The sequence below is a fragment of the Prionailurus bengalensis genome, chromosome A1 (assembly GCF_016509475.1).
Source record: "Prionailurus bengalensis isolate Pbe53 chromosome A1, Fcat_Pben_1.1_paternal_pri, whole genome shotgun sequence".
NCBI classification, from domain to species: domain Eukaryota; kingdom Metazoa; phylum Chordata; class Mammalia; order Carnivora; family Felidae; genus Prionailurus; species Prionailurus bengalensis.
In genome coordinates, this window is record NC_057343.1 from 112,174,652 (window position 1) to 112,202,188 (window position 27,537).

At 43.8% G+C, this 27,537-nt stretch overlaps 1 protein-coding gene and 1 long non-coding RNA gene across 2 annotated transcripts in view; one reads left to right on the forward strand and one right to left on the reverse strand.

The window, feature by feature from the left end:
- Positions 1 to 121: 121 nt before the first annotated feature.
- Positions 122 to 1,823, reverse strand: LOC122487556. The gene is made up of 3 exons (XR_006298404.1): positions 1,727 to 1,823; positions 1,489 to 1,599; positions 122 to 974 (listed from the first exon to the last, which is right to left on the reverse strand). It is a non-coding gene; the product is annotated as an uncharacterized LOC122487556 (long non-coding RNA).
- A 266-nt stretch (positions 1,824 to 2,089) lies between these two features.
- Positions 2,090 to 27,537, forward strand: part of PCBD2 (pterin-4 alpha-carbinolamine dehydratase 2) — a 53,476-nt gene continuing 28,028 nt past the window's right edge. Inside the window, exons 1-2 of the mRNA XM_043588218.1 lie at positions 2,090 to 2,296; positions 5,238 to 5,369. Coding sequence (XP_043444153.1) covers positions 2,213 to 2,296; positions 5,238 to 5,369 — 216 coding nt within the window. The 5' untranslated portion in view covers positions 2,090 to 2,212. The remainder of the gene's footprint in view (positions 2,297 to 5,237; positions 5,370 to 27,537) is intronic.

The window sequence follows — 27,537 nt, forward strand, 5'->3', positions numbered from 1 at the left end:
GGGGAGGGCCGTGATTCAACTACATGGAAGACAGCAAAGATCATGCTAGTCACCAGGGACAGAAGTCCAAACACTTCTGCCTACTATGTAGTATCGGTTGCCAAGGAAAACACAACACAAGCACTGGATGAACAGCATTTTTACTCACAGAAGAGACACAGCCAAGATCAGCTCCAGTAGTGTGCCTTGGTCCTCCACAGCAGCCAAAGGCCTGAGTGCCACTCTAGTGCCTAAGCACAAGTCACCCCTACCCATGGAGTGTGAAATACTGAAATGGGGTGGGGGAGCATGCCCCAGGGATATTTGATTTAGTGCTTAATCTGAACAAAGGATTACATACCGAGTCTGGCACAGGGAAGGATATTCCCACATAAGGTGATAAGCCCAGAATAGGCTACATAGGCTCTTTAGGACTATTGGTAAGCAAGTATTCTAGGACCAAGGCCCATTCTTATTTAGTTGAGTAGGGCTTAAAGGACTGTGAGGAGGAGACTGCCTTTCCCAAGAGTGTCCACTATACAGGAAGTGCTCAATTTTTGCTAAAGAACTTAAATCCTACTAATTGGAGACCTACACAAGAAGGCAGAGTATTCACAGCCACTACTGGTAGACATCACTTCCTCTGGGTCCTACTGGCATTACTACTGCTGCTTTTCATAACTAGACCCGAGATGCCACAGTTTCCTACAGTGGATTTAGGGAAGGAAAATGATGAGGACTCTCTTGTTACCTCACACCTACCAGTTTCATTTTGCAGTTCTCACTTTAATAAGCAAATTTGTAGAATACAAACTTGTATTCCCCCAATTAGGTACTGGAAATAAAATGCAACTTTCAATTCCATCCCCAGTCTCTGCCCACCTGAGACATCAGGCAAAGGAATCCTGGGTGTCTTAGATGAATGTCTTGAGACCAGTGGTATTTGATCAGGGTCTGGATATTCCTCCCTTGAGTTTTTGTCAAGTGGGCAAAAGCTAAAAAGGTGGGTTGTGAAGAAGTCTTAATTTTAGCATATTTTAAGGCAAAAAGTCTTTTCCCCCCAACTCCATATTGGGAACTATAACTGCTAGCGACTGCTAAGTTGAACTGATTGGACTCTCATATATTGCTAAATCCTATGCAAAACTGATGAATTTGCTTAAACTGGTAAAAAAAGGTTCAAGTGAATTTTATGATACGTGCTATTACATTAAAAAAAAAGGCAACTGGGGCGACTGGGTGGCTCAGTTGGGTAAGCGTCTGACTCTTGATTTAAGCTCAGGTCATCATCTCAGTTTGTGAATTTGAGCCCCGCAACGGGCTCCGCCAGTGCGGACCCTGCTTGGGATTCGCTGTATCTCCCTCTCTCTGCCCCGCCCCCGTGTGCTGTCTCAAAATAAACAAACTTAAAAAGGCCATGAAAAAGGAGTAAGAAAATATTAGCAAATACCTATGTAAAAGAATACCCCCCCCCCCAAATAATAATTTGTAAATCTATCTACTACATACCTGGAGTGCCTACTATGAGCTACTTTTTAGAGAGCACTAAGAGCCAGGTTTCCAGATTGTCGTATCTGGGCCAGCAGAGAGGAGCCAGCGTGCCAAGGCCTCCCTCAGCAGCTAGGGAAAAAGACACAGCAGGGTTTACGTTCGCAGCCTCGGCTCCCTACCTTACAAGCCCCGTTCGGAACCACTATGGTTCCTGGCCCTCCGCGAGCAGCAAGTGGAGCGTTGCCCGAGCACCCACCCGCAGCTCATCGCCTCCTGTCCCCGCCCGCGACGTCCTGCCGCCGGCGCTGGCTCTTCGCCTCACCGCCCAGGAGGGAGCTCGGCACAGGCTGTCCGTGAGTGTGCGGCCAGCGGGGCGGACGCCGAAGAGCCGATCCGGAGGTCACACCTGAGCGCCCAACGCAACGCAGCGCGCAAGCTAGTCGACCCACTCTGCCCCACGGGAGCGAAACGAATCCCGTGCAAGCACCAAGCGACGGGCGCGGAGCGGGACCTGAGAGCGCGAGGGCCTGCGGGGGCCTGCCGCACCAGCCGGTCGGCTGCCAGCGCCATCTGCGGCCTCGGAGCTCCCGGGGGCCTTCCGGGGCTGGCCGCTCGGGGCCCCGCGGGACGGCCTGACCGGCGGCTGAGGGCCCTCCGCACTGTCCTCGGCTCCCAGCCAGGCCCCGCGGACGCCAGCGGACGGCGCGCAGGCAGCGCGCCGGGCAGCCCTCGACCCGTGGCTATGGCGGCGGCGCGGGGGGCGCGGGGGCCTCTGCGACTCCTGTTCGCGATGCTGCGGGGCCGGGCGGTAGGCTTCTCGGCCAAGGTGAGTGCCGGGGCCCGCGGTGCGGGAGGCGGAGGGACGGGCCCGGGCCACCCCCCAAGGCCTCGGACCTTGATGGGGAGGCGTTCGGGTGCGGGGCACCATCGTCTCCTCCTGGCTTACAGATCCCGTCGTTGGCTACGAAAACTGCTGTCCGGAACACAGAAACAAAACAAAACAAAAAAACAAAAACCGAGGACGAGTTTTGTTAAAGTACGAAAAGTAGTTGTAAAACTATGTGATGCTTAGAGTCACTTGAAATGACGAAAGACGCTGTGCCGCTAGATTGTGCGCTCGCTGAGAGCAGGAACCGGCTCCGGCAGGGCGCGCTCGCCGGAAACCCGCTGAGTTAACTCATTTGTTTGGGTGTGATGTTTTTGGAGGAATTATTAATAAATTATCTTTTTTTTTTTTTGTCGTGACAAGTCTATTGCTCTTTCGTCTTCCGCGCGTTCCGTCAGTTTTTTTGAGTTAGAAATTAATGTATTAGGGTAAATTAACTTGATGGCAAGTTTTAACACGCAGCACCACCTAGTGGGAGAATGTTGCATTAAATTTGCCATTTCATCTTCGCTTGCTTGTTAGAACCCTTTGGCAGTTTGAAGGTGTTTAACCAGAGAAATTTAAAATAGCTCGATGATAGAGGAAGATAAGCACTCTGTTTCGTGACCATTAAGGTGAGAAAACAAGTTGAGTGCTGACACCTAAGTGTGGGCTGAGGCTTACCTGTTCCCAAAGTGCTGATGATTAAAATTGTGGGGTTCAGAGGAATGAATAAACAGACATGATTTGAGTGGCTGCCGCGTGCTAGGCTCTATGCTGGGTGCCTTCACAATCAAGATTTCTTCCACTTAAGTCTTTAAAAAATGTCGACACGTAGATGTTGTAATACCCTCATCATAGACAGGAGGATACTAGTATTCAGAAAAGCTAAGTGATTTGTTCAGTATCTCCCAGCTGAACAAAGCTAGGCCTCGAATCCTATGTGTGTTCTCTCCCAATCCTATGCCTTTCCCTGTCATTCTCCCCATCTCCTGCAGAAAAAAAGATTAAGTCCACCACAAAGGGTTCTCTAGAAGGTGTGTCTCCAGGGGGACCATCTGTGTTATAGATGACGTGGTTCCATTTCACAGTTCTGGACATGTCCCTCTTCTTGCGCAGACACCTGTGGTGAGCGCAGAGTGCAAACCACCGACTTCACTGGAGATGTGCATGGCAGAGAATGTGGACAAAAACAGCTCAGCATGTTCCACTGACTTCCGGTGACTGCTGCATTGCCTCCAGCATGGTTAATAGTTTTCTTTGCAGCTACTCAGTGTGGACACAGAAAATTTAATTTTTTTCCATTATGATCTGACTTGACAACATATTTAGGTGACTAATAATGATTTTGCATGATCTCCTATAGTGGGTCACTGTAAAACTAATGAATAGATGTTTTGGTTCTTAATAGTAAATGGATTTCATAATAAGTCTTTAAACGTTTGTATTTAATTAAGAGCTTAAAATTTTTTTCTCTTTTGTTAGTTGGGGGAAGGGTAGCTGACCTAGCAAGGAAGAGAAACAAGAAAATTAGTTCATTAGCAACCGTTTTTTCTCTTCTTAGAATAAGTTACCTTTAAAAACATTTTTTAAATGTTTATTTGAGAGAGAGAGAGAGAGACAAAGTATGAGTTGGGGAGGGGTAGAAAGAGAGGGAGACAGAATCTGAAGCAGGCTCCCGTCTCTGAGCTGTCAGCACAGAGCCTGACACAAAGCTTGAACTCATGATCTGTGAGATCGTGACCTGAGCCAAAGTCAGGTGATTAACCGACTAAGCCACCAGGCGCCCCTAGAATAAGTTACCTTAAAGTAAGTTTGTTTACTTTGCCATATTAATCACATCAATGTCAGTGATAAAAGATTTCAGGATTTCTGAAAGTGGGCTCAACTCAGCCCCACTTGCCATTTGATGAGGAGTCCTTGTATTAGTTTTGTCTTTCTGGGTGACATTGCCTCTCTCACCTGAGCCATCAGTAGCCCTGCAGATAGGTAAGGTAGGAGGTATTGGTAGGCATTTATGGTGGAATGAGAAGTAAGCTCCTCTGACTTGCCACTAGAGTGTCCTTCTCTTCTTTCTCTGGCCATGATGTTTAGAGTTCTTTCAATGAAAAAACAGATAGCATGGGAAGTGTGGGCCTGTTAACCAACAGAACTCTGGGTCTGTGAATTTCATCACCAGGGTGAGTAGGACCAAACTGGACACTGCTCTGGCCAGACTGGAGGGATTTGTTTTATTGGTGCCCTGAAAAAACTCACTCTGCTTAGGCTAGGGCTTTTTATGTATAATCCAGAGGATCTATGGACTCCCAGAAGTTATTATCCAAAATCCTGTGTTAAGTGTGCATTTATTTTTTTCCCCTCTGGAGGTTAGTTTTTCATCAGATCTGAAAGGGGATAGTGAACTCAGAGAGCTAAGACCCATGTGAGTAAGCAGTGAAGGCTGCTACTAATGTGACATGGGACCATCCAAAGAGCAGTAGACCTGGAGTTTAGAGCCCTGAGTTCTAATTCTGGACCTGACAATGTACTTGCAGGGTTTTCTTGCATGGATGTGCTTACCGAGTTTCCCACATCCTCGAATGCTGGCCATCCGTAATGGTCATTGGTAAGACGACCAGTGGTTAATGGTTAATGGTTGTATCTGTAATAAACCAGAGACACAATTGTGAAGTTTGAGGCAACAAAAAGGTGTGGTGAGACAACATTCTATGGAGACAGCTGATTTTATATATAGTTAGCCTTGTTTTTGTCTATTTTTTAGAACAGAGGAGCCAAAGGTGGTTACAAATTGTTGCCCTTAAGATTTGCTTTCCTATATCTCTCCATAAGGTAAAGAGCTTTGAGTTTATTGTAGTTAAACTGAACCTCTACATTTCAGATATTAAATGTGTTCTTTTCATAGGCTGCAGATGTTCACTGTTTGACTGCAGAGGAGAGGAACCAAGTTATACATGACCTTAAAGCAGCAGGATGGTCAGAATTAAATGAGAGAGATGCCATCTACAAAGAGTTCTCCTTCAAAAATTTTAATCAGGTAATAATTACATATTCTTGCTAGTGCCGTCGTCTGTTTGTGTCACCTTAGGCTGTGACTTTTTTTTTTTTTTAATCCTACTGGTTTTGGGGTCCCATGTGGATCCAGGGTACAAATCCTCTCTTCCTCAAGAATTCAATGGCAGTTGCTCTGTCCTTGTTGACAGGTGCTATCATCTAACCGGGTGATTCTCAGATGTATGGGAAGGGAATTGTTTTTGTCATTTGGAAAATCAGATTCTGAAACCATTGTGTTGGTCTTGACTAGGATATATAGTTTCCTTTCATATTCTTTTTATTTAAAAAAATTTTTTTAAATTTTTTAAAATTTACATCCAAATTAGTTAGCATATAGTGCAACAATGATTTCAGGAGTAGATTCCTTAGTGCCCCTTACCCATTTAGCCCATCCCCTCTCCCCAAACCCCTCCAGTAACCTTCTCTTTGTTCTCCGTGTTTATGAGTCTCTTCTGTTTTGTTCCCTTCCCTGTTTTTATATTATTTTTGTTTTCTTTCCCTTATGTTCATCTGTTTTGTCTCTTAAAGACCTCATGTGAGTGAAGTCATATGATTTTTGTCTTTCTTTACCTGACTAATTTCACTTAGCATAATACTTTCCAGTTCCATCCACATAGTTGCAAATGGCAAGATTTCATTCTTTTTGATTGCTGAGTAATACTCCATTGTATAGATATACCACATCTTCCTTATCCATTCAGCCATCGATGCACATTTGGGCTCTTTCCATCCTTTGGCTGTTGTGGATAGTGCTGCTATAAACACGGGGGTGCATGTGTCCCTTCAAAACAGCACACCTGTATCCCGTTGATAAATGCCTAGTAGTGCAGTTGCTGGGTGATAGGGTAGTTTTATTTTTAGTTTTTTGAGGAACCTCCATACTGTTTTCCAGAGTGGCTGCACCAGGTTGCATTCCCATCCTTTGAAATTCTAAATAATATTAAAAGGTAGTATGGGTGGCACTTGGGTGGCTCAGTCGGTTAAGCGTCTCTTGATTTTGGCTCAGGTCATGATTTCACGGTTTGTGAGTTTGAGCCCTGCATCTGGCTCTGTGCTCCCTCTCTCTAAATAAATAAATAAGCTAAAAAAAAAAAAAAGATAGTGTGAGTTTTTTATGTTTATCAGAAAAGGGCCAGAGTAAAAGCGATTGAGAAACATACACCTGTTTGACTGATTTCCCCTACTTTTCTTGGATGCTTGTCAAGTTTTCTTTCTCTCTGTACGTGTATTTCAGTCTCTAAATCAACCCCCAAGCTGCACTCTCTTCTCTGAATGGCTCATTTTCTCCCAGCCCAAGAGCCAGCCCTTGCAGCTTTTCTTAAAAGCTGACTTCCCCCCTTGGAGACTCAGCCTTAACAAGGTAACTGTTCCATTAAGGCCCCACCCTCTTTAGAGAGTCATCTCCCATGACTTACCCTGCAGCTTTCACTCCACTGCGTTTATACAAGGTCAGTACTTTTGACTATTTCATGTTTGTTCAGTTAGTTTGGTAATCCTCTGGACAGATTTATTGTTTTTGTTTATATTAGGTGTCAGCATCTAGAAGGCAGAGACCATGTTTGCTTAAATAACTCTCTATTGTACCTGACACAGTACTGGGTACAAACAGGCATTTGATAAATGCAGACATTGATTACAGTGTTTGCTGGTTTCTGGAAGGGTGTGTGAGGACCAGATTTCCATGAACGAAGCCTCCGACATGTTTTCCTAGTAAATGCCGTTGGCTCCGCTGAGCTCCATGCCCTTTTCTGCTCTCCATCCATCTGGCTGCCAGCCTTCTGCTCTGAGTCTCCAACTCCTGAGGAAACCTGGACCACGCCGACTCCCTGTCCCTGCTGCCCCATGTGCTTGACAGCTCTTGTCAGGGGCTTAGCACTCCGTGGCTGGTGGCAGGGAATCCCCTTGGTACAGTAAGCTTGTGCATAAGCTCTAGGTAGCATTTTCCAGGCTTATTAAAATTCTTACATGTGTACAGCCTGACTTCTTTAAGCCTGGGCTAATTTATTGGGCTTGAACATGTGGCTTAAAGTACTTGAGTAGTGTTGCCTCAGGCTCTGCCCAGGAGTCAGTGGTCCAGCACACTCTAACCCTGTGCTTGGGGTGACTTTCAGATATGGGAGGGAAGGGAAGCTGTGCAGGGTGTCCTTGATTAATTGTAACATTATTCATCAGGACATTTTATTTAACTGCCACCCCCTCCCCCCGCCCCCCAATTCACTCAGCTTTTGGGAGAAAGAGGCACATGACAGGAAAATCAGCCCATGTCAGGGAATGTATTCAGAGAACAAGAGATTATATCCTTGGGTCAGTTTTCCAGCTAGGTCTCTTATGACTTCTGCATGTACAATGGCCTGTAATTGCATCTGTTGTCATGACACTTGTCGGTGCCCACCAGCCCAGAATCACCAGGGACACACCTTGGGCTCCGTTGAGCATGCCGGGCTTATTTTCTTATTGCAGTGAGGGAGATTGCACACCACAGGGAGCTGCGGAGCATCTCGGGGAGATGGTGTTGGAAAGATGGTTTAGTCTGATTAGATGCTGTCAGAAATGGGCAGTTCTGTGCTTCAGTATTTGAATACATCTTACCAGTAGGGAGAGTTAGGCTAAAGTGGGGCCAAAGCTGAGATTGGGAAAGAAATCATTCATTAGCTGGGAGAGGAGGGTGTTTGGTATTTTGTGGTGTGGACAGCGTTCACGTTTTGTCTGTGTTCACATAACCTTGCAGGGTGGTCTTGTTTTTGTTTGAATCCATCACAGTAGCAGAGTGGCCTTGTCTGGCGTTGATGTTCACATTTAACCCCAGCGCCTTGGTGTGAGTGCCAGGCCGGCTCCCGGACATCAGGAGTCGCCTTTCTCTTTTTCACAAGTGATGTTTAGAGTGGTGACCCTCTTGCACTGATATCTAGATCCTCACTTACCTTTTATTTAGGGCAGAAAAGATACTGGTTTTTATTAATATAAAACACTAAAATAGGATGTTGTAAATTAAAAAAAATCCCATTGTAACTCCTTTCATCTAGGTTTTCTTCTTTTCTAGTCTTTCTCCGCCAAGAGTTGACTCACATTGTAGGAATTGTTCATGGAGTTAAATTTTAACAATCAACTTAATTTTTATTGTAAAGGTAATATTTGTTAACTCAACAAATATTTATTAAACATCTTCTTTGTGCCAGGCACAATTCTTAGCTCATGTAGCTCCCATTCTAGTGGAGAAGATATCTATACGAGTAGATGATATCATTTCAGGTAGAGCTAAGTGCCATGAAGAAGCATAAAGTAGGATACTGGAATGCAGGCTGATGGAGGAGTGTACGCACTGTTTAAGATGGAGCGGTCTGGTCTGGAGGGCCCTCTTTAGGGAGGGAACATCTGAGGCCTGAATCATGTGAAGGAGCTCAGCCAAAGCAACAGCATTCCTGAAGGAGAGAAAAGTGAGTACAAAATTCCTGAAGCAGGCATGATCTTGGCCTGACTGAGGAAGTGCCAGAAAGCCAGTGTTCTGGAGTGAGCAGAAAGGAGAGACTGGTAGGAGATGAGGCTGAGGAGAGGGAGCGGCCAGAGCGCTGGAGCCTTGTCTGTATGGTGAGGAGTTTAGATTTTAGTCTGTGTGGGAAGGCTACTGGGATTTCAAGCAGAGAAGTGCCAAGGTTTGGTTATGTTCTAAGAAGGTTTCCCAGGCTGTTCTGCTATGAATAGACAGTAGGAGGGCCAGAGTGGAAATAGGCAGGCCATCTGGGACACCACTGTGGTAGGCTGGGTAAGTGGTGATGGGGGATTCTGGAGGTAGCAGTGGAGTGGAGAGAAATGTAGGATTCCTCATGTACTTTGAAGAAGGAACAGTCAAGACTTATTGTTAGATTGGCTCTGGGGGAAGGGGTCAGGCAAGCATGGTCCCTCGGTTTTGGTGCAAGGTAGAGGGTGAAGGACGTCATTTACTGAGCTGAGGATGATAGGGTGGGAGGCAGGGTACAGAGTTACGAATCCTGTTTTAGACATGGCAGGTTTGAGATACTTATTAGTCCCCAAGTGGTGTTACCGGGTCAGCAGTTGGGTATGTGAGATCGGAGCTCAGGATGGAGATGCTGGTTTGAGAACTGTTAGCAGGGGTAATGATGAGAGCACAGGATGGAATGGGCAAGTAGAGGCACTGGGCACCTGGTACGTCCTTTGTCGTAGGAGAAAAGGCAGGATGTGTGCATATTAGATGCAGGTAGGTTGCTACATTTGTCCTGGGAAGTAGAGGTAGAACCATCTCTTCTGATAGTTTCTGTTTTTTCAGTGAGGTTGTCAATGGGGAATGAACAGGAGTGGGAGGAGTGTTGGAAATCTGGGAAGATAGGAAAAAGAGTGGGGTAGCCACCTTGCAGGCTAAGGCAGCCCGCTAATTAGGGGAATGTGGTTGGTTTCAGGGCAGTTTTCAGTGTCCCTGGAGATTTATGGTCGTATGTTGCAAGGGAAGATTTTTGTGTGTTTTGTCCACCTATGTTCAGCTGTTTGGGCACAGGCTTCGAGTAGATACGGAATTGGGCTTAATAAAGGCTGCACTTGTGACAAATGAGTCCAGTTTAGGAACTGAGGGGCAGGGGAAATAAGGGTGTGTGCAAGGCAGGAATTAAGAACATTGGAGCTTGGAATCTAGCTGGTAAGGAGGGAGGTGATGTGGGTGATGGAGGTGAAGAGGTGGAGGTGTCAAGTTGGTATAACCTTTCTGAAGGGCAGTTGGGCGGTGTGTATCAGCTTTTAAGATGCACATACCCATTGTCTTATCTAGAAATTTATCTTCTAGATACTGTGCTCCATGGATGCAAAATGGATATATGAGGATGTTGTCTTAGAATATTCTGTTGCGAGTGGGCATTTCCATGTGCCCCAGGCACACCTTGATGAGATGATGTCTCCCTTGCTCAAGCAGCCCCGCCCTTAGTGAGAGTTTGGGAGGCCTGCTGTGGTCTGTGCCCTCCTGCCAGTGGCAGTACCTCCCCATGGCTTCGCCGTGTGTCCGCAACTCTGTAAACGGAGTGAGCTGCTCTCTGAACTGGTCCCCTCTTTCCCTTAACACAGTTCAGCCCACACTGAGTGTTAGCATATATTTAAAAAAACTCTTGGCTGAACATACAGGTAAAATTACATTCTTTTTAATCCTCTTAGTAGGTTACGAACATTTTTCAGGTCTCTGTATAGTCTTTTTACTTAAATAAATCTTCAGGAGTAAGGTTACATTAGGTTAGGTGTTACAGTTTTTAAATGGTTTGCTTATGCAGAGTGTGTAAAATGGTGTTACCAGTTTGCTTTAGAATTCATTTCTTTTATTACCATAGAAAATGAATCATACGTTTCAGAAAGATTTTTAGTGACCCTGGGTGAAAAACCTATTGCTCAAAGCTTGGGTTATTGTAGATTTTACCATAGTAATAAGTAGAAAGCAAAATATACTAGAACTTTTTTTTTCTTAGTAGTTTTATTCTAGGATATGGTCAGTTTCAAGTAGTCCACATTCATGTTAATAGCTGAGGCAGGTGCAAATATTTAGAGACTATAAATGCAGAATACCCAAGGGATTCTAGCTGCGTCGGTGGATGACGTGGCCATAGGTTTCTGTTACTGATAGCTGCTGTGCTTCCCTGGGGTGGGTCGCCCCGAGCCGCCGGGTGTTGAGAGTTGGTGGTCAGCGTGACAGGCATGGTGAGACTCCTTGAGGGGTCAGAGCATAGCAGTGCCAGGACGTGAGGCCGGAAGTTTCCATACTTGGAGTGCTTGGACTCACACAGGGTGGGGTGAGCATTTGTAAGGGCGTTTTGCCTTTTTTCTGTTCATGTAGACTTAAGGAGGGAGAGGCCTCTAAGTGATAGACAAACTGACTCTTAGGTGTTTGGCAACTGCAGGGGCGACTGTGTTGAAAGAAGAGAATGTCAGTTAGAAATGCGGGTGTGAGTGTCCCGTAAAGGTAAATTTTGTTAGGCGTTGTCGTGTGTGTGGACAAGTTGGTAGCTTACAAATGAGGCACAGTTTGAAGCTGTGGAAGTAGGTGCAGGAGGTGAACCTTTGGAACCCAGGAAACAGCTTCTCCAGAAGCCAGCAGGTGGAGCCCTCCAGGGCTGGCTGGGCAGCACAACCCCCTGGGAGGGCTGTCCCCGTTCTCCCACCCTTGTTCAGTATGGAAAGAAGCTTAGTATCAGGAATAGGTAAGCAGTGGCAGTGGGACACCTGGCCTGGTTTGGTATCTTTTGAGCGAACGGAGAATTCCAGGTGGAGGATCCAAGGGGTTTCCAGTTGACTGGGGAAAGGAACTGAGCTTTGTGAGAAAGAACTGTGATTCCCTGCATTCCTGGAGGAGCTCCTGTACCTTGTCTCTTCTTCCTCCAGCGGACCCGCACTCGAAGCATTTGATTTTGTTAGAACAAATCATATGAACTGGCGGACACTCAGCCAGTTTGACCTACGGAAAATGGCCCTTTTCAGTCTAATGGCGTGTCACAGGTACGGCTTGCAGGCAGGATCCAAGCCTCACGTCTTTGACATCTCGTTCATCACATTTGGTTGCTGTGACTGCTGCCATCAAGAGAGTGGGGAGTGGGGAGGGCCACTCCCCTCTGAATGGCCTGGGCTGTGAGAGTGGTGGTGCCAGGGAACCCCATTTCGTGCATCCAGCGGCACTAAGCACCATATGTGAGTTTGGGGTTTGCAAAATGTTCCCCTTCCTGTGCCCCCGAGCTCCTGCCTGCTCGCTCTTGCCATAGAGCACTTGAAAATTACTGTTGCTGAACTTACTTTATAAAAATGTTTTATTGAGGAATTTGATAATAGGCTCATGGTTAACATTTTGAAACACTTAGTGAAGTCAGAAGCTTGATGATACCAGAACAAAGACAACTGTTAATGAAAATCTTAACAGTTCTCAGTGGGACAGGACTCTTACCAGTTCTCATTGTGAACAAATTAATTCAGGTTGCGTTGCTCATTATCATAAGCCAGAACCTGGTGCACATCAAAGTTCTGAGTCAGCACTGCAATAATATAAATGTCACATCTGACGACTCTTGAAGGTGGATACTTGTTCTGCCTGTTGAGAGTAGGGAAACACTCCCAGGAGGATGTTCCTGAGACTGAGGCATCATGTAGGTTAGAGAGTGTCCTTTGCTTTTAACACAGAGGGTAATATGTTTGTGTCTGGGAGCCAGGTAGAGTGAAAACCTACCTGCTTACCCCACATAGTAGCTTGTGCTTAACTTGTGCCCGCTGAGAGGCTTTGTAGCCACAGCTGACTAGAAACCTGAGGAAGTGTCCTTCATTACTGCTGGAATGGAGAGGAGAGACACATTTCAGCAAACTTTACCTAACATTTGAGGAGCTAATTAAAATATCGGTGTGGTATTTCCATGTTAGTGTTCGCTTTGGAGTTTTTCCTGGGTTTCCAGGGAGCCAGGGGCAGGATGATGCCGATGTTGTCAGGCGGTGGCTGGGACACCAGGGTTGGTGCCCTTCAGGGTAGGGAGATTCGAGCCTAAGATGGTATCATTTGGAGTCTTGCTTTTGCTGTTTATCTCATAAACTAAGTTTACACCTGATGTGTATTTGTAAAAACACATGTAATAGACAAGGGGAAATGTAAAACAGGTGTCAAAAATGCAAATGTGACACCACAGTGCAGTGTGAAAATGCCTTGCCCACTACACCGCCTTTTAATAAAAATGGACTTTTAACTGCATCGCTTTTCTTCGTCGTATAGTAAATCTTCTGTTTACAGAACTTAGCCTGAGTATTTTGTGAAAGTCAAACAGCCAAGAAATATAATTTCCTCAGCAGTCTTTGTCTTGCCCTTTTACAGATGGCGTAAAATCAGGTGTGTAAAAAATAAAAAGCAGTTAGAGCTGACGTGAAAGGTATTTCAGATTTATGCTTTGCAGATGATATTGGTATGATTAATGCATTCATTGCTTTTTTTTATTGCTTTTCACAGATAATGTACATGATGCATGGAAAAGGTTGTGGGTTTAAATCTTTGCCAGCTTTAGACTGTGAATATCAACAGATGTTATCATATAACTACTATAATTATTATAAAATAAAAAATTTTTCATGAAATACATTGACATAAATTTCATTCATGTAAATTGCTTTCATTAGTATAAAACCTTAGCGTAGCTGTTAGGGTTTGTGAAGCACTTTAGATGAGATTAACTTGGTATAATGTGGTCAGAAATGGGTTGCTTTAAATTTAACTGACAAGAAAATAACACTCAAAAGTTAGGAAATTACCGAGGCATTTGTTTTCTGCCTGTGTTACTGGGACCGCTTAAACAAGTTGAATATGAATTAATAACAATGGACTGCTGGCTCAATAATTACAGAAAATAATTTAAAGGAGGCCTTAAATAATAACTTCAATGTATTTTGGTCTTGCTCTGTTCTGTTTCTGTTTTTCTTGAGCATAGCAGCCCATTGAAAACAGTGTTCAGGTTTGCAAAACAAGAGTTCTGTCAGAGTTTTGGTGCTTTAGGGCTGTGACATAGAAACTTAAATTCAGCTTTTTCAAAAATGGATCTGGGGGTGTGTGAAGGAGCGGCCTTAACAGCTAGTCAGCTCTCCGTAGCAGCAAATACAATAGCACACTCCTGTTTCTGTGGCTGGGGGTGTGCTGTGACCACTTGCCCTCTGCCCTCAGGAGGGATTCAGCCCACCAGTGTGGACAGGTGGGTGAGGGGCCTCTTCCGTGGCTTGAAGCTCTTTGTGTTCTGCTCTTTTTCCTATACCCTCGTAAACAAAACAGACCAGTACATGGTCTCCCATGTTTTGCAGATAATTAACCGTCATATTGCCTTGCCCTTCTGATCCAGGTTGGAATGGGCCATTTTAACTAATCCATTGAATTTCACAGAAGGACCCTGGAGCTGACTGAGATGGCGGGATTGCTTTTGGTCATACTGGGTCATGTCACCGTGGGTGTCAGCTCACAGCTCTGATTCCTACAGCAACATTTCTAGATCCTACTTTGATACAGAAAGTTGTTTTGTTTTTACTTTTATTTTTTCCTAGGAGATATCTTTTTTTCCAAGGACTACCTGTTGGATTACTTTCTACTTTAAATGGGTTTGACAACACTTCCCTGAGAAAGGCACTATTCATCAGCTAAAACAAACAAAGCTGTACTTGTTTAAGAGTAACCCAGGAATCACTGTTGAGCAATCAGAGGTCATTTATTGTATCGTTAAAGTCAATCCTATCAAAACAGCAAACGCCACTAATGAATCTGTTTGCTCCTATGCTCTCAACCAGCAAGACAGGATTGTGGCCTTCTACCATATCATTCATCAGTTTGATTTGAAATGCCCTGTCCTCAGCCGTTACGGCCCTGGCTGTGGACACATACTGGGCACTTGGAGCAGACCCAGTCAGGGTCAGGTAGGGAGCCACATGGTCTTCCCACCAAGAGCCACAGAGCCTACCTGTGGTGGGATCAGTGAAGGTAGCCAGGTTTTGAGCTGGCAACCACTGAGGGACTAGCTCCACTCTGAGCGTGGAAGGACAGTGTAAAAGAAGTACATGATTCCGTTTCTGCCCAGAAGTCCTTCCAGTTTTTTTGTGTGTGTGTTTTTTTAAGATTTTATTTTATTTTTAATTTTTTAAAGTTTATTTATTTTGAGAGATACAGAGACAGTGTTGTGTAGGGGAAGGGCAGAGAGAGAGAGAGAGAGAGAGAGAGAGAGAGAGAGAATCCCAAGCAGGCTCTGCACTGTCAGAGCAGAGCCTGATGCAGGACTCAAACTCATGAAACCCTGAGAACACCACCTGAGCCAAAACCAAGAGTCAGACGCTTTGTCAACTGAGCCACTAGCTGCCCCCCTAAAGATTTTATTTTATATTTTGTATTTTTTAAAATGTTTTAAAATTTATTTTTGAAGGAGGGAGACAGAGAATCAGTGGGGGAGGAGCAGAGAGAGAGGGAGACACAGAATCAGAAGCAGGCTCCAGGCTCTGAGCTGTCAGCACAGAGCCTGACGTGGGGCTTGAACTCACAAACCGTGAGATCATGACCTGAGCTGAAGTTGGATGCTTAACCAACTGAGCCACCCAGGCGCCCCAATATTTTGTATTTTTAAAATTTTTTTTATGTTTGTTTATTTTTTATTTTTTATTTTAAAAAAAATTTTTTTTTCAAACGTTTATTTATTTTTGGGACAGAGAGAGACAGAGCATGAACGGGCGAGGGGCAGAGAGAGAGGGAGACACAGAATCGGAAACAGGCTCCAGGCTCTGAGCCATCAGCTCAGAGCCCGACGCGGGGCTCGAACTCACGGACCTCGAGATCGTGACCTGGCTGAAGTCGGACGCTTAACCGACTGCGCCACCCAGGCGCCCTATGTTTGTTTATTTTTGAGAGAGAGAGAGCACGAGCAGGGGAGGGGCAGAGAGAGAGGGAGACACAGAATCCAAAGCAGGCTCCAGGCTCTGAACTGACAGCACAGAGCCTGATGTGGGGCTTGAACTCATGGACCGTGAGATCATGACCTGAGCTGAAGTCAGATGCCCAACTGACTGAGCCACCCAGGCGCCCCTAAAGATTTTATTTTTAAGCAGTCTCTCCACCCATTGTAGGGCTCAAACTCACAACCCTTAGATCAAGAGTTGCGTGCTCTATCAACTGAGCCAGCCAGCCGCCCAGGACCTTCCAGTTTTGTTGGGGAGGTGGCACATTTGAATTGTGTGAGATAGCTGATCTTAAATTCCTTTTTTTTTTTTTTAAATCTTATTTATTTTTATTTTTATTATTTATTTATTTTATTTTATTTTTAACGTTTTTTTTTTTTTTTTATTTTTTTTAATTTTTGGGACAGAGAGAGACAGAGCATGAACGGGGGAGGGGCAGAGAGAGAGGGAGACACAGAATCGGAAGCAGGCTCCAGGCTCTGAGCCCTCAGCCCAGAGCCTGACGCGGGGCTCGAACTCACGGACCGCGAGATCGTGACCTGGCTGAAGTCGGACGCTTAACCGACTGCGCCACCCAGGCGCCCCTAAAAAAAATTTACATCCAAGTTAGTTAGCATATAGTGCAACAATTAGGGGTAGATTCCTTAATGCCCCTTACCCATTTAGCTCATCCCCCCCTCCCACAACCCCTCCAGCAAACCTCTGTTCTCCATATTTAAGAGTCTCTTCTGTTTTGTCCCCCGCCGTGTTTTTATATTATTTTTGCTTCCCTTCCCTTGTGTTCATCTGTTCTCTTAAAGTCCTCATATGAGTGAAGTCATATGATATTTTGCTTTCTCTGACTGACTAATTTCACTTAGCATAATCCCTTCTAGTTCCATCCACGTAGTTGCAAATTGTTAATGTTGATCAGGCACTAGAATGTGAAGTACTAATGAACTGAAGGAGGCATACTCCAGCATGGCTGCCTGGAGAAGGGGAGTTTTGAGTTGGTCCTTAAAAGTCTGATAGGTTGATGTAGCCTCTTTATAGCGTGGGGCATCCTCAAAAAATTAAAAATAGAACTGCCATGTGATCCAATAACATATATTCTGGGAATATATCCAAAGGAAATGAAAACACTGACTCAGCTCTCTGCAACCCTACGTTCATAGCCCCATTACTTACAATAACTAAGACACGGAAGCAACCTAAGTGTCCATTGACGGATGAATGGGTAAAGAAGTTGTGGTATTATATATAGAAAACTCTGAAGATTCCACCAAAAAATTGCTAGAACTGATAAATTCAGTAAGGTCGTATGATACAAAATCAATGTGTAGAAATCTTTTATATTTCTATACACCAAAAATGAAGCAACAAAGAGATTAAGAAAGTCCCATTTGCAGTTGCACCAAAAATAATAAAATACTTAGGAATATACTTAACCAAGGAAGTGAAAGACGTGTACTATATAAGCTATAAAACACTGATGAAAGAAATTGAAGATGACACAAACAAATGGAAAGACATTCCATGGTCATGGATTGGAAGAACAAATATTGTTAAAATGTTCATACTACCCAAAGCAATGTACAGATTTAATGTAATCCCTATCAAAAGACCCAGCAGCATTAGGGACACCTGGCTGGCTCAGTTGGTAGAACATGAAACTCTTGATCTCCGGGTCATGAGTTCAAGCCCCACACTGGGCATGGAGCTTATTTAAAACAAAAGAAAACAAACAACAGCATTTTTCCCACAGAACTAGAACAAATAATGCTAAAATTTGTGTGGCACCACAAAAGACCCTGATTAGTCAAAAAAATCTTGAAAAAGGCTGAAGGTATCACAATTCCAGATTTCAAGTTCTACTACAAAGCTGTACTAATTAAAACAGTATGGTATTGGCATAAAAACAGACCCATAGATCAATGGAACAGGATAGAAAGCCCAGAAACCAACCCATGTGATTATATGGTCACTTAATCTTTGACAAAAGAGGCAAGAATATCCAATGGGAAAAAAACCAGTTTCTTCAACAAATGATGTTGGGAAAACTGGACCCCTTTTTTTCACCATACACAAAAATTAACTAAAAATGGATTAAAGGCCTAAATGTGAGACCTGAAACCATTAAAATCCTAGAAGAGAGCACAGGCAGTAATTTGTCTGAAATTGGCTGAGGCAACATTTTTTTTTTCAATATATGAAATTTATTGTCAAATTGGTTTCCATACTACACCCAGTGTTCATCCCAAAAGGTGCCCTCCTCAATACCCATCACCCACCTTCCCCTCCCTCCCACCCCCCATCAACCCTCAGTTTGTTCTCAGTTTTTAAGAGTCTCTTATGCTTTGGCTCTCTCCCACTCTCACCTCTTTTTTTTTTTTTTTCCTTCTCCTCCTCCATGGGTTTCTGTTAAGTTTCTCAGGATCCACATAAGAGTGAAACCATATGGTATCTGTCTTTCTCTGTATGGCTTATTTCACTTAGCATCACACTCTCCAGTTCCATCCACGTTGCTACAAAGGGCCATATTTCGTTCTTTCTCATTGCCATATAGTACTCCATTGTGTATATAAACCACAATTTCTTTATCCATTCATCAGTTGATGGACATTTAGGCTCTTTCCATAATTTGGCTATTGTTGAGAGTGCTGTGAAGCAACATTTTTCTACAGTTTTTTTTTTTAATGTTTATTTTTGAGAGAGAGAGAGAGCGAATGGGGGAAGGACAGAGAGAAAGAGGGAGATACAGAATCTGAAGCAAGCTCCAGGCTCTGAGCCTGTTGCGGGGCTTGAACTCATGAACCACGAGATCCTGGCCTGAAGTGAAGTCAGACACTTAACCGACTGAGCCACCCAGGCGCACCAACATTTTTCTAGGTGTGTCTCTTGAGGCAAGGCATATAAAAGCAAAGATAAACTATTGGGATTTCATCAAAATAAAAAGCTTCTTCACAGTGGAGGAAACAGTCACCAAAACCAAAAGACAACCTACTAAATGGGAGAAGATATTTGCAAATGATATACCCAAAAAAGGGTTAGTATCCAAAATACATAAAGACCTTATAAATCTCAACATCCCAAAACAAATAATCCAATTAAAAAATGGGCTGGAGACATGAACATACATTTCTCCCAAGAAGACATCCAGATGGCCAACAGACATATGAAAAGATGCTCAACATCACTCGTCATCAGGAAAATACAATTCAGAACCATGATGAGATATCATCTCATACCTATCATAATGGTTAAAATCAACAACACAAGAAACAACACGTGTTGGCAAGGATATGGAGAAGGGGAAACTTTCTTGCATTGCTGGTGGGAACCAGACTGTTGCAGTCACTGTGGAAAACAGTATGGATTTTCCTCAAAAAATTAAAAATAGAACTGCCCTATGATCTAGTAATAGCATTACTGGGTATTTGCCCAAAGAATGCAGAAACACTAATTTGAAAGGATCTTTGCTCTCCTATGTTTATTGAAGCATTATTTAAAATAGCCAAATTATAGAAGGAGTCCAGGCATCCACTCATACATGAATGGATGAAAAAGATGTGGTATATACATGTCTGTATATGTGTGTTGTGTGTGTATATACACACACACATATATATACACATAATACACATACACACACACATGTATATATACACATACGTATATATGTGTGTGTATATATGTATATATACACACACACACACACCCCATACCCACACACAATGGAATATTATTCAGCCATAATCTTGGCATTTACAACAACATGGATGGTACTAGGGAGTATAATGCTAAGTGAAGTAAGTCAGAGGAGATACCATATGATTTCACTCATACATGGAATTTAAGGAACAAAATGAACAAAGGAAAAAAAAGACAAACCAAGTAGACAAACCAATTAAGCTAAATAAAAAAAAAAGTATATATTACAGCAGAATATTATTCAATCATAAAAAACGAGGAAATTTTACCACCTGAGGGCATTATACTAAGTGAAATAAGAAAAAGACAAATACTGTATGATCTCATTTATATGTGGAATCTGAAAAACAGAAGGACTTACAGAAAAAGAGATCAGACCTGTTATCAGAGCAGGGGAAGAGAGAATTGGAGGAAGGTGGTCAACAGGTAACAAAACAAACAAACAAAGGTCTGATAGGTTTTTTGAGGGAAGGAGCTAAGGGAGGGTTAGCTGGTGGCATAGGTCAAGGACAGGGAAAAGAGGGTACATCTTATTTGTAATGTGCGATGGGAAATGAGGGCCCTAAGTTTGGTTCAGTGAGCTGGACTGAAGATTGGAAAGGTGGGTCCTTGTGCTGTCTCCCCTGGGTTTAGTGTTGTTTCAGGTTTGGAGTATCTGAGGCAGACTCAACCTTCTTTCCTCCAACTTGCTTGTACCACCTTTGTCTCAAGCACCTAGACCTGTAACTGAAGAGTTTATCTTAGTGATTACTTAATAAGAACTCATTGACATTCACCAAGACTGTGCTCTGCTCTGGGTTCACCTGGTCTCCCCTTTGAGTTCCTGTAGGAGATTTTCTTTTCTTTTCTTTTTCTTTTTTCTTTTCTTTTCTTTTCTTTTCTTTTCTTTTCTTTTCTTTTCTTTTCTTTTTCTTTTCTTTTCTTTTCTTTTCTTTTCTTTTCTTTTCTTTTCTTTTCTCTTTTCCTCTTTCCTTTTTCCCTTTCTTTCTTTCTCTCTTTCTTTCTTTTCTTCAAGTTTGTTTATTTTGAGAGAGAGAGTGACTGCACGAGTGGGATAGGGGCAGAGAGAGAGACGGAGAGGGAGGGAGGGAGGGGGAGAGAGAGAGAGAGAGAGAGAGAGAGAGAGAGAGAGAGAGAGAGAGAGAGAGAGAGAGAATCCCAAGTAGGGTCCACATTGTCAGCACGGAGCTCGACTCACAAACCAAACTGTGAGATCATGACCTGAGCTGAAATCAAGAGTTGGATGCTCAACTGACTGAGTCACCCAGGTGTCCCCTTTAGATTTCTAATAGCCTTTTACTTCTAGGTGCTTCCTGCTTTGATTGCTCTCCATGCTGCTTTGTTGTGACTAAATTGGTCTCTGCTCAGAAAATCCTGTTTCCTTCCTGTTATATCTTACAAGACATCATCTTCTCACAGGTTTTCAAAGCTGCTGACAGTCTGGCCCTAAACTTACCTCTCATTACTTCTCTGCCGAAGGCCTCTTTCCTCTGTTAGAGATTAGAACTGTAAGATACCTGAGAGGTCACCTAGTCATCCCCGTCATTGAAGAAGTGGGGAAACCGAGGTTCAGATGGAGGGAACACGAAACAGTGGCCATGCTCGAACTGGAGCCAAGACACCCAGCATCTTGGTTCAGTTCTCTTCTACCTTTATTTAAACTGTTCTTCCCCTCCTTTGTTTCATCCCACGTATCCTACCCCAGTATGTGCACATCTCACCCACTTCTAGAAGGTTTTTCCTGACACTTGTGCACATAGCACTCCTAAGCAATTACTATGCACTTACTGTAGGCTAGGCACTATGCTAGACACTGGGGGTGCATTGGTGAGCAGAGCAGATGTTGTCCCCATTTTCATGGAGCATACTAGATATAGTAGTGGAGGGAGAGCATAAACAAAGCAATGAATATATAATTGCAAAGTATGGTAAGTGTCATGGAGGAAAATCCTAGTAGCTAATGCTTAATGCTTAAACCTTGGGCCAGGCACTATGTTATAAGGACACTACATGTATCCACTTAATCTTTACAAAACCCTGTGAAGTAGAGACTGTGTTCCTCATTTTACAGATGAGGAAACTGAGGTTTAGATTGAGGGACTTTCCCTAAACTCCACAGGTAGTAAGCACTAGAATTTACGATTTGACCTCAGGCAGTCTCAAAACATTTGCCAGCATGGATGCTGCCTCTCCAATAGAAAAGATGTTATGAGGAAGAATAAAGGTTAAGACCTAATTAAGTTTGAGGACAGCCATCATGGAAGGTCTCTTTAAGGAAGCTGATACATTTTCTTTCTTTTTTTTCCCCTTTGTTCATTGAGGCATTTTATTTGCACACTTGTATTATATTCCTAGGAAAAGGATCCCAGGATTTTCCCTCCTGTGTTTTCTTCTTGATTCTTTTTTTTTTAAATGTTTATTTATTTTTGACAGAGAGAGAGACAGAGCATGAGTGGGGGAGGGGCAGAGAGAGAGGGAGACACAGAATCTGAAGCAGGCCCCAGGCTTTGAGCTGTCAGCACAGAGCCCGACGTGGGGCTCGAACTCACAGACTGCGAGATCATGACCTGAGCCGAAGTTGGACGCTCAACTCACTGAGCCACCCAGGCGCCCCTCTTCATTCTTTTTTTTTTTTTTTAACGTTTTATTTATTTTTGAGACAGGGAGAGACAGAGCATGAACAGGGGAGGGTCAGAGAGAGGGAGACACAGAATCCGAAACAGGCTCCAGGCTCTGAGCTGTCAACACAGAGCCTGACTCGGGGCTGGAACTCACGGACCTCGAGATCATGACCTGAGCCAAAGTCGGCCACTTAAACCGACTGAGCCACCCAGGCGCCACACCCCCCCCCCCCCCCCCCCCGCTTCATTCTTAATGACCCATGATGCTGGCTGAGGTTGTCAGTATAATGAAATCAAAGAGATGGGAGCAGGTTATTCAGCCATTTTTGTAGATCTTTGTGTTGTACATCAATTGTAGGCCTGATCACTCCTCACCAATTTGACCTGCTGGTGAGGTTCACACTTTTCCCATTGATGTGGTCATCACTGATTTCAAATCACCAGCATAACTATCCTTCATCATCACACTGAGAAACCGGGTGATGAATTTGGACCACAGTCTTATCAGAAGGTAGCATTTGCCTCTCTTTTTGGCACTGGTGCTTGAAAGCATCTGCAACAACACACACATGCGCCATGATAGTAGCATGCAAAGATGGAGGGGAGAGGACTAGAGGGGCGAGTGTGAGGTATTACGGGAAGCGTGAGGGCTATTGCAAGACTTCCTTTTGGAAGTGGAAGTAGGTAGGTGGGCGAAGGATTGAGACCTTTTCTTAAAAGGGCCAGTGAGAGAACTTAGAGGATGGAGTGGAAAGGGGTGGGAAGCAAACACGACTGGAGGAGAATAGTAAGGAGGCTGTGTATTCATCCAGGTGAGATCTCACTGTTAAGGTGGACCCAGCAGGAGACTGTGGACTGGGGCAGTGACAGAGGGCCAGCAGAGTGCTATAGAGGTTGGAGCTGTATTTAGGAGCTTACATGAGCAGGAACCAGGGCTGCCACACACAGCTCTTCTAAAGAGAAAACCCAGGATCCTGTGACTCTGGAGGGGTGGTGATGGGTGGTGAGGAAGAAGAGTAGGGAGTGTTAAAAATGATTTCCAGATTTAGGACCTGAGGAACTGGGTGGTCACAAGTGGCCTTAATTAAGCTGGGGAAGTGTGGAAGGAACGAGATGGGGGTGCTGGGATCAAGATTTCTGGTTTGAACATTATTAATTGTGAATTGCTGGGAGACTTCAAGAAGATAGTTTTATGTCTGAGTTAGGAACTTAGAGTAAAGGTCTGGGTTGTGCGTAACTGGAGAGTTTCAGGTATGTGTGGAAAAAAGCCAGGGTAATAGATGAGACCACTTAGGCAGAAACTGTGGTGTGAGGTGAGAAGAGGGCTCAGGACTCAGTCCATTTTAGGAGTTGGAGGGAAGAGGAGGAGCTGGCAGAAAACTGAGAAAGACTTATTATTATTAGTGAAATAGGAAGAAAATCAGGTCAGTGTTGTATCACAGAATCCTAAAGAAGATGATGTTTTAAAAGGGAGAGAGGGATCAGTTCTGCTGAGATTCCCAAGTAATACCAAAGGATGACCACTGTATTAAGTGGCATGGATGTCATCCATGACCGTAGTAAGGATGGCTTGGATAATATTGGGGTGCAGGCCAGCCTGGACAAGAAGGCGAGCTCATGTGCCTTATACAGATCTTTGTAGCCATAGGCGTTAGTCTCTTGTTTGTTCTTCCACTTTGATTTCAGCTCCTGGGTTATCTTGTTTGTGGTGTTCTTTCAGCCTTGTTTGGTTGTCGAATCCATGAACGGTAGAGCTAGAAGAGATGAGGCAACCAGGGCTTGGGACTGAAATGGTTTGCTCACCTTAACAAGGAACCAGTGGCAGAATTAGCATGTGACTAAGTTCACATTAGATCATGTAACAGAGAAATGTAGCTACTCACCTTTTCTCTCTCCGTCTAAGATAGGAGCACCTTGAGGGCAGAGACTCTGGTTGTGCTTGTGTACATTTCCCACAGTACCCAGGCCAGTGTTACCTAGTTTTTGTTTTGTTTTGTTTTTGTTTTTGTTTTTTAACTTAGATAGATCTAGGTGTATTTGGAATACATGAGATCCGTTCATTGGGTTCACCATAGGTGATCCTAGCAGTGCCCTTAGCCCCAGAGAGTTGTATTTTTCATCTCTTTGTCTCCTACAGGTTATTACCTAAAATCCTTTCTCACCAGGGACTTTCCCCCTCCCTCATTTCCTTAGTCTTGGACACAGATGGTTCGTAACAGTGACTGGTGTTTTTGGCCACTAAGTATTTGTGTTTGCTGGGATGAACTCTAATGCCATGGTGCACTTCCCAGAAAAACAGCAAAGATTGTGTTGTTGTTCAGGTTGCACTTTTGAAGAATCAGAGAAAGAAATGGGCTACTTGTGGCATCTGTAGTAAATTGCCTCCAATAATGAGAGACTGAGCTTAGCATTTAGAATTTTGGCTCCACAGATTCAGCTACCCATAACTTTGTCTTCTGTGGATCTTGGTGTCCTGAGGGCCCTTGGTAAATTCTCCCAGGCTTGCACAAAGTATCACACTGGGAGACTGCCACAGGCCTGTTCACCTGCTATAGATTAGGCATTCATTTCTGTTTCAAGACAGTCTTTTTTTTTTTTTTTTTTTTTTTTTTTTAAGAGAGTGTGTGATCGGGAAGAGGGGCAGAAGGGGAGAGAGAGAGAAAATCTCAAGCAAGCTCCATGCTCAGCACAGAGTCTGATGTGGGGCTCGATCTCATGATGCTGGGATCATGACCTGAGCCAAAATCAAGAGTCGGACGCTCAACCAACTGAGCCCCCCAGGTGTCCCTCAAGACAATTCTTTTAATACCAGATATGTTTTTTGTTTTGTTTTTCCCTTTTCTGTGATTACCGGTCTAGCACTTTTGGATGACTTAAAGGGGCGCCTGGGTGGCTCAGTCGGTTAAGCGTCTGACTTCGGCTCAGGTCACGATCTCACTGTCCGAGAGTTCGAGCCCCGCGTCGGGCTCTGTGCTGACAGCTCAGAGCCTGGAGCCTGTTTCGGATTCTGTGTCTCCCTTTCTCTCTGACCCTCCCCCGTTCATGCTCTGTCTCTCCCTGTCTCAAAAATAAATAAAAAACGTTAAAAAAATTAAAAAAAAAAACTTGCTGGTGTTGTAGGTAGAAAAGTTTAAAAATTTACTGGATACATTTTCCAGGAATTATTTTCACAGATTTTGATGAGACGAAAAATGTTGCTTTAAGTTCATTCTGTATAGGTAACTTTTTTTTTTTTTAACATTTATTTATCCTTTGAGAGACATCTAAAGTGACACCGTGAGTGGGAGAGGGGCACAGAGAGAGGGAGTCACAGATTGCAAAGCAGGTGCCCAGCTCTGAGCTGTCAGCACAGAGCCCAATTCTGGGCTTGAACTCCCAAACCTCGAGATCATGACCTGAGCCAAATTCTGACGCTTAACCAGCTGAGCCACCCAGGCGCCCCTGAATAGGTAACTCTTAATGTTGCGTGATTTACCTGAAATGTAGCAACATTAGTTGTCCTTGTGAGTTTGGAGAGTCACAAAAAATTTTATGAACTAAGGAGTATTTGTGCTTCTAGTAGGTGGTAGTCGCTTTCTGTTAGAGACTTGTGAGATAATGTAGATTGTTACATTGAAGCTTTTCAGCAGCCTTGCAGGGTTAGGTGTTGTAACGCAGTTTGGTCATGGTCAAAGCAGGGAAGTGAAGGAACCTGCTCAGACTTAACAGAGGAAGGAGGCCATCCTTCCAGGGCCAGGCTCCTGCCCTAAGGCCAAAGTTCTTATCTCACTTGAATCTGTTATTTCGAAGGTTTGTGGAATAATTCAAGATGTGGATTGACTTTCTGTTTCGGAATGTTTTAGACCTTTGAATGACCATCTCTGCTGTTAAATGCAAAATTGAGTCTCTTTCTTTGTTTAGGAAAAAAAAATGTCTATTTTGGAGGGCCTAAATGAGGCTACATGTTCTTTGCATATTTTGGAGAAAAGGGAAACCAGCTACTGTTTGGATTAAAAAAAAATTTTTTTTTAAACATTTACTCATTTTTGAGAGTGAGAGAGACAGAGTATGAGCGGGGGAGGGGCAGAGAGAGAAGGAGACACAGAATCCGAAGCAGGTCCAGGCTCTGAGCTGTCAGCACAGGGCCTGACGCAGGGTTCGAACTCACAAACTGAGATCATGACCTGAGCTGAAGTCGGATGCTCAACCGACTGAGCCACAGAGGTGCGCCAACTACTGTTTGGATGTTGACCTGTAAATTGCTATATGGTTTCCTATGCCTTGCCCTGATAGCATTAATTTATAATACTTGATCATTCAGTTATTTGCCCTAAGTCGACTACAGATTGGAAGTCAACCTCTATCTGGAGAGGGAAGTCACTTCCAGATAGGTCTGCAGAGAGCAGCTAAAAACTTTACTTGCCAACTTGTCCTCCACTGAGAGACTCCAGCTTTCTGAGTTACCATACAGCTGTGGATACATATGTGTAGAAGAGAAGGGCAATTGTAATTCTGAATGTCTGCGAATATGATTCTGCTATGTAAGCTTGAGAGCAAGTCTCTTCCATCGTCCTATTTGTTTTAAACAGCAAGCTTTCAGGGGCACCTGGGTGGGTCAGTTGGTTAAGCTTCCCACACTTGATTTCAGCTCAGGTCATGATCTCATGGTGCGTGGGTTTCAGCCCCATATTAGGCTCTGTGCTGACAGCGTGGAGCCTGCTTGGGACAGTCTCACACTCTCTCTGTCTCCCTCTCCCTCTCTCTCTCTCTCTCAAAAATAAATAAACATTAAAAAAAAACTTGCAAGCTTTCAATAGAAGGATTTAGCGTTTATATATTACTTGTATACCCCACAGACATCAGCCAGGCCTCTGTCACTCTTCTGGGAATGATGGCACCCTGTTATATTTGTGTGGTGTGTTTAGCTTGTTAATAAATACATTTTTTTTCCTGATTGCATATTATGTTTTATAATTTGAACAGCAGAAAAAGTACAAAGAAGAAAAATATATCTCTAATCCGGCTCCCTACTTATAAAGCAGTGTGTATGAATGTATATTTTGTCAGTATGTACGTATGTATGTGTGTATATATATTTGCGGTCATATTGTAAATGTATTTTGCTCAGTTGCTTTTTTTCTTCATGTACAGTTTCTCTGTCAGTAAAATATTTTACTTTATGACTTTTAGTGGTTGGATATATGTAGTATTCCACTGGACAGAAAGGCCATATTTAATTTAACCAATACCTTTCTATAGTAACTAACCTGTTCACAGATGAGACTTAGTGAGCCTACCTTTTCTAAACGATCCATGTACCTTCTGCCAGTCGGTCACAAAAGTAGCAGGGATTCATACCAGCTTCTTCTTGTTAAAGAGACTCAGGGTCTTGATGTCCTTGGAGATCAGGCATAGATCCAGTTACTTGTTAAA